This window comes from Cryptomeria japonica, chromosome 7 (assembly GCF_030272615.1).
Source record: "Cryptomeria japonica chromosome 7, Sugi_1.0, whole genome shotgun sequence".
NCBI lineage: Eukaryota > Viridiplantae > Streptophyta > Pinopsida > Cupressales > Cupressaceae > Cryptomeria > Cryptomeria japonica.
The window spans coordinates 757,368,401-757,376,222 of record NC_081411.1 but is presented as its reverse complement, the minus strand read 5'-3'; the positions used below and the strand labels follow the sequence as shown (position 1 = coordinate 757,376,222).

Genomic DNA, 7,822 nt, shown 5'->3' with positions numbered 1-7,822 from the left:
ATATGACATTTCTCCTTCATTCCCTTCGTATATATAGAAACAAGAATTTGATCTTTTTAAGTATTAATTTTTATTAGAATTAAATTTATTAGATAATTTAATCAAATCAAGTCATTTTATGTTACAAATGAAATCATTAGGATAATAAATTTTGTCTTATATTCTTGCGTTGGTTAATCTATATAGTCCCTTCCAATACAAAATAGATGAAGTAGGTCTATCACGATTTTATATGATTATTATATATAAAATGTGTTTAGACTATTTAATTAAGGGAGTTAAGAAATATATAAATCTATGTCAAATAATCGATTGGACAATATTAATATGTGTTACTTTGCTTTCTTATTTATGTAAAGTTTTTGATAAAGATAAATAGGTTTTACAGGGACCTGAAACCTAGAGTATTACAAACCAAGGTCAATAGCCAACTGAAAAATAAGCCTAAGCAAAATAGGGGACAAACCCCACACATACCGAAAGCCAAAAAACTAAAACCAATAGAGCCAAAAAATAGGGCATAGCACTCAACTAAGAGAGTGCACCAATTCAGTATTTTTCTAAATAATCCTCTTGTTAATTTTCTCCAAATCCTCCATGATGAATCTGGAGGTTCCTTGGTCTTGGGTCCGACTCCTGGTTATAGTGCAAGGACCCGAGCTGGTCTTCCCACCAGCAGAACTTTGTCCATCCTCCGAGGCATTCTTTTTATGCCTTTCCCCCAATGGAGGGTCACTGGCGATGGTTATAGCTCTATAGTCAGTCATCGTGGAATTAATTTTCTCCAAACCATCAGCAATATTGTTCATTGCCTCCCTACTGATTTTTGCTAGATTTTTTAGTTTTTCCTTGATATCACTCACATACTCTTCCAGCTTCTCAATTTTCCACTCATGGACTACCTTCATAGTTTGAACATCCCGAGATATCTTCTGGATCATGCTCATGCTCTTCTTAGTTTTACTTGGCGCAGGGGATTCCATGAAATTATCAATAATTCCTTTAATCACATCTTTTAGGGATCCAATTTCTTCATCCACCCACTTCTAGCAGTTCTCCTGACTTTTAGTAGCCTCCAAAAATGTAGATTTCCAAAACTTTCTCCTCCTTTTTCTTGCTTTTATTTTATTTATTCACAAACCCTTGTTTCTCATTATCGACATTGATGGGGATGTCCAACCTAATCTCATGGTCTAGGACTTTGGACCCACTAGATTTGGTTAATTTTGTTTTCTTTTTTGTGGGGGCTCTAGGTCTTGCATTTTCCTGCTGCTAGATTTGAACTTACTTGCTGCCCACCTTGGAGGATTGGTTTTCCCTTCTACTGTTAGTTCCTAGGATCACCATAAGCTCCCCTTATTTCTTTGGTCTTTACTTAGGGTCCTTTGTATCCTTGATGTCACACAAATCCATGGTAGTACCACTATCATCCTCATCCATCTTGGTGTCAGAAGTGAACTGCACATCAGGGTTAGAAGAGGAAATGTGGGTTTTATCCCTAGGAGAGGGTTTCACTTCATGAGCTTTGGTGTATTCCATAATCAACAAGATAAGCCCTTCATGAATCGGAGGGTTCACCTGGTTATCAAAATGTTTAACTAAACTATTATCCAAAGATGGAACCAAGTAGAAGGGGATGGAAATAATTCTACCATGCCTAAAATGATTTAAGATAGTAAAATGATGCAATAAAATACTAGCATATCTACCATTCTAGGTGATGTACCTCATGATGAATTCTTCCATATCAACCTAGAGGGAAATCAACTCTTCCCTGTTATAGCCATCGTCCGCCATTTTTATAACCCTCTGTCATTTCTTTTGCTTATAACAAAAGGCAGCAATAGCCTCCTCACCCAACTTCCTATCTCTATATAATTTACTTCCTTTCATATCCAAGCCAATAACAGTGGCAACTAGGGTTTTGTCGACTTGAAAGTCCACATCAAAGGTAGTTAGCACACCCTTATTCAAACCTTTGACAAAGCTATCTATAACAATAGAAGAATGACCATGCGGTCTCTCCAAAAAGGGCACCATCCCACCGTCATAAATTTCCTCCCAAACCTTCTTATTCTTCTGCCACTTATCATAGGTCATGGGTTCAAACCTACTCTTTTCACCTCCCATTCTATATATCGAGCAATTCAGACAACAAGACTTAGGAAACATGGCAGATTGAAAGTTCTACAACTTCTCAAAGTGGTAGAAATTTGAAATACCATCCCAAATTCTCCCATCCGATCATAATTTTTCATCATTAATTTCATTGGAAAGGCCGAAGATCTCGACATCATTTCTTTCCAGGTCACACAAAGTTTTTGTGAAAGTTTCCCTTTCTTTCTACCATTTAATCACCACGTTATCAACCACCAAGTTGTCCAAATGATTTGTCGGTTTGTTTCCTTCCCAAAAAATGTGCGAGATCTTGAAACCCTCCACACCAGCAATCACTTCAAGGTGGTCCTTTATTAACTTTGAAATAGTCCAGCTAGGCGCCATACATCCCTTAATGCATTTGACAATGTTAAACGAGTCACTTTCCTACGAGACCTGTCTGAACCCCTCCTTGCTCTCCATGTGTAGTCCTATATAGGCAGTGTTGGCCTCCACAAAATGGTTAGTCTGGGTGCCCAAAGGGAGTGCCACTACAGAGACCAACAATCCCAAATGGTTCCTTGCCACTCCCCCATAGCCAGTTGGCCCAATATTTCCTTTGGCCGCCCCATTGATATTAATTTTGATCCACCCCAGAAGGGGCGGATTCCAAGAAACATTATCTCTGGTATGTTTAATTTTCTAAATAGGGATAGATATATTCCAACATATCTGCCACTACTTATAGTATCCCATTCCTCCAAGCTAGACTCAAGTGGAGGATCTTTTTTCCTACCAAGACAGTAATTAAGAATTTTTTCCTTAATAGCATTCCTTATTCTAATAGCCACAACAAGAGGATTGGACTCCATATCTTTGAAAACCTTATCATTTCTTTCCTTCTATTAACTGCAACCAATGTGAGGTAGGGATATGTTCCATAAAATACTAATCACATGGTTTCCATCTGGGTACTTCCATTGGTACTTGAAGTTTTATATAGAATCAGGGGGGACCCAAATAAAATTCCATAGGTTGAGAAAGAAGGCCCAAATGTCCCTAGCATGGGAGAAATGTAAGAGTAGATGATCAACATTTTCAGCTTCTTCTTTACATCAAAAACATCTATTAGTGATGGGGATCAACATTTATGTAAATTTATAATAATTAGATCGATTAATTTTATTATTTTGATAGGAAAATATATTAACTAAATAAATTTAATATATACAAGCTCCCAAAATAGGATCTCAAGTAATAACTATATATATTAGAAAATTAAGTGTTTTTATGAATACTCATTGGATAATACTCCAAAGGTATAATATTTATGGTTAATGAGTAAGTTTCATTTATATTTTGATACTAGAAGCCTTTTAAATAGCAATATATGATTAAAAGGTTGATCTAAGAGAGAAATGCGTAAATATTTTTTGAATAAGTCAAGCTAGACCCAAGTTTATTTTATGTAGGAAAAGGCTCTTATATTTGAGTATTAAGAGAATTTACTGAGAAAATTTCCTTGTTAGGCCTAAGGCATCGCAAAATTTAATTAGGGATTAAAGTGACTAACTATTGAATCATCCACTATGCTCCTTGTATGGTTGGATTAGTTTATTATGGGACATAAATATAAGTACCCATTCATACTCAAGTAATAAAAAATGTTAGTGGTGGTTTTGCCCTAGTGTCAAAATATGGGCATTTCAAAGCATCATAAATAAGATCAATCTTTTCCTCACTTATGTTATGGATTATTAGAGGTGGGTTAAACCTCCAATTAGATTGACATCTATTTCTTTTCTAATTTAACATAGAAATAATGCACTTGCATTTTTCTTTTCATGCATCAAAAGTGGTTGTGGAAACATTTTAATCCCCCATCTTTGTGCACCACCCTAGTTTGGTATTATTTTATTTCTTATATTAATTTAATATTTTTGTTTATATTATATTTTGTATCGTAAGATAAATTAGGTATTTTCTACATGATTACATTGATATTAGTTATTTTTACTCTTTCTCTACAATTAGAGTAAACTCTACCCTCTTATATGGTCATTGTGATGATGTTGTAATATGATAGTGCATGTCTTTCATATGTATAATTATATTTTTTTATATTTTTTTTACATTAGGCATGCCATTGAAATATTTTATTAAATCTCTAGTACATAAGCATGCATTTTGACACATTCATGTTGCAATTATATTTTAAATAAATCATTCTTTTTGACTTTTATTGTGGTGTAAAATATTGGAGCATCGCATAGTTGGTAGGTTCCAAGATGATGAATAATGATTAACAAACTAGCTAACAAAATAGCCAATAAAAGACTACAAACTCATTTGGGCTTTGCAACTCATGATAATTCATACCTAGCATTCGAAGAATCCTCCAATAATTCTCAAGTGTCTAATTACATTACAATAAAATTATTATTTAAAAATCTATATGGTCCATTATACATATATTGTATAACTTGTATTTTATCTAATTTAATTTACATTAACTTTACTAAAATTAGAATATGCAAAGAAAGAGATGAAATATTAAAAAAAATTAATTACAACATCATTAAATATTCTAATAAAAAATATTTAACTCTTTATTTTATCATGTGATTTTCATTTACCCATTTAGCCATTATACAACACATAATGCGATGGATAGTATAAACAGAGGGAAAATGTATGAGCCCACTTCACATACTAACACTAAGAATTATTCATTATCCCATTATGCAACCATATATGCACTTGATAGATCTATGGAACCTAGTATAAACTAACATATATAAAAGAACCTTGCCCTAATGAAGAAGAGAACCCTCAAGAAGAAAATTAGTCTCCCCACCTTAATGAAGATGTGGTCGAGGATAGAAAGGAAGGTCAAGAGGGAGAATACATATAGGATGAAGAGTATGAATATGCTAAAGATGAGGAAAATTATAACAACAAAGAGAATAAAAATGAGGAAGAGGAAGATGATGAAAGTGATAAAGACTTATATGTGTATTAAAGTGGCTTATGGTAAGCAACACACTAGTTATCAATGGGAGAAATTGTATGAAGGTACTAGGCTATGAGAGAATAATAAGGTTATTCTTTCTCTAAAAACTTAAGTTGTTAAACTTTAGGAGCACATGGTAGAGCTAAAAGAGAGGACGAAAAAGACTAACTAGGAGAAGTACACCAAAATTCAACATGGCCTCAATTCTATTATTGATGTTACCAATGGTATAATGAATAAATAAGTTATGGGTACTATATTAGGAAGGTCAAGATTAGAAAGAAGCTTAAGAAACAAAGAAAAGAGATAAGTGAAAAAAATACAAAGGATCTCAAAGACAAATGGGGAGGCTTGGGAGGAATACCTTGATTCCATCACTACTATCTATCTAAATCTCATAAAATGAAGGTGGTCTCTAGATACTATCACTCTTTTTTGTTATTTTTAATAGTTATTAATGATGTTGGTAGTATTGGTCCATGTGACAATTTTTTTTTATCAGTTATGCTCTATGAGTAATTTTGGAGGTTATCAGGACTGTACTTCTCTACCATTAATTATTTATTTGTCTTTCATTTTGTTACTATTTAAGGCTTTTATCTTCTTGACTAGATGTGGCTCCCATATGAATCACTTGTTCTTCTAATGGTTGTGTTCCTGTAACTTGGGATCATGAACCTCTCCCTACTTAATCTATCAAAAAAACATATCTCTAAAAAGTCTTTGTTAAATATATAACGATTTTTCGTAAACTAGTTATTGAATTAAAAGTATGTTTCTAATTTTAAATTAAAAATTATTCAAGATAATCTTATTTTAAAAAATTCATATTGTATCTTCCAAAAGACAATGACTCACATGTCACTTGTATTTTCTATATTTGATTTTTTTCCATATTTAGATTCTTTGCACTCATATCATGCTTCTGAACATATAAAATAGAAGGAGTGCTAGGGAGTTATATTAGAAAATTGTGAGTTACAAATATGAATAATTTTTTGTTTTCTTGTATAATCTCCACATTACCCTTATAAATCGTAGTTAGGTGTTTTTCAAGGAGCATCCCAAGAACCATTTACAACCGTTTAACATCATGAACTATAAAAGTTATTTTGTTTGACCAACAATATTTGAGAAACTAGAAAAAGAAATTATTTTATTCTGATTTTCATTTATTATATGTAAAGGACAATCTAACTGGATGATGTATTTTTCATACATCATAAAGAAAAAAAACAGAAGCGAGAAGCGTGAAAATTAGGTCACTGTGGAGGACAGAAAGTAATGGTGAGATTAGATGGATTTGGGCAATATATTACTTCTCGGCCAAAAGGATCAACATTTGGGCAGGCTTTCCTGAAAGCGGCATCGAACTCAGGCGGAGTGCATTTCGAGAGATATGAATCGCACTCACCTTTACACGCGACCACCTCATTATTGACCTTCACCTGTGAATTTGTGGGGCAAATGTCAGCAAGAGGTGGAGTGCATTCCTGAGATTCACAGGTCTTAATTGACATTGGGAGGTTATAACCCTTCTCCAACTCAATAGAATACAACCCACCATTTGGCCCACCATCTAGCGAGACCTGTGTAACTGGCGTTGAAATATTTGGCTCCATTGGGCCAGCACTCTCACACCGTAGATGTCCTTCGCAATCACCCGAAAGACAAGATCCTCGCTCTGATGAATCGAAGGAACATCCAAACCTTCCCCAAATCGATCCCTGCCATTCATGAGGAAAGGCCATGGAGTATGACTCGCTTGCATTTAGCAGGGGCTTAAACCCCTCAGGTACGTCGTAGCCACGTGTGTTCCATGAAAATATGCCTGGCCACACGGGGAACGAGCATTTGTTCTCCAGCGTTACAGTATCTTGTCCATTCATGCCACACAACAAACAAAGCCCAGATTAGATATAAATAGAACAAGCAAAACCATTAACAATCGCAAAGCTGATTCTCGTGCATTGAGTTACCTGCAGCACAGAGAGATGTCATTGTTAGGGAGATGCAGAGACACAGATACAATCTCAATGGGCTCGCCATTTCTTTCAAGCTTTTCAACTACAATATTCTATGCAAAGCTTTTCGACTACAATGTAAAGAAAGTATGATCCGTAAGGAATATATAGGTGTTCTACGCTGCCAAGATGTGAATGGAAAGGAGAGTAGTACGAGCCCATAACTCAATTGATTGATTCATAGATACTGGGATATGTTACTGCTAATTTGCTAATTGTAGATCTGTGTCTCTTAAGAATTTGCAGATTTTTTGGAACCTTTCTTATCAGCTATATGCTGAACATTATCCTGTAGCTATATTTGTTGTGCAGATTTTGATAATAAGCTTGGCTTTAGGAGAGTTCACGTAGCGCCCTCAAGCATGCGTATATTAAATTCTTCTTTGATTCTGATTTTTCTAATAATATGTTACATTTATCAATGATGATTTGCATTCTTCTTTATATGTTTAATTATGTATTCTAGATATATGTATATTGTGATTTTATATGTTCGAATCTAAAGTGGTTCAATTTTATTGTTTTCATTTTATATGTGATTATGATTATATTATCTAGTTTTGTATTGTGCATGTTTAATTTATAGATCATTAGCCGTGTAGAACCCTCTATAGGATTCTCTTCATGTCATGAATGTTAGATCTTAAAAACTGTTGCCGGAAAAGACGTCCACGTTTGTTTGTAAAAA

General features: G+C 34.1%; 1 protein-coding gene across 1 annotated transcript; it reads right to left on the bottom strand.

Annotated features, from left to right (window-relative positions):
* Nucleotides 1-6,242: 6,242 nt before the first annotated feature.
* On the bottom strand, nt 6,243-7,209 carry LOC131030041 (thaumatin-like protein). The gene is made up of 2 exons (XM_057960721.1): nt 7,090-7,209; nt 6,243-6,986 (listed from the first exon to the last, which is right to left on the bottom strand). The coding sequence occupies exons 1-2, from the start codon at nt 7,157-7,159 to the stop codon at nt 6,373-6,375; spliced, it is 684 nt and encodes a 227-aa protein (XP_057816704.1). The 5' UTR covers nt 7,160-7,209; the 3' UTR covers nt 6,243-6,372.
* Nucleotides 7,210-7,822: the final 613 nt, after the last annotated feature.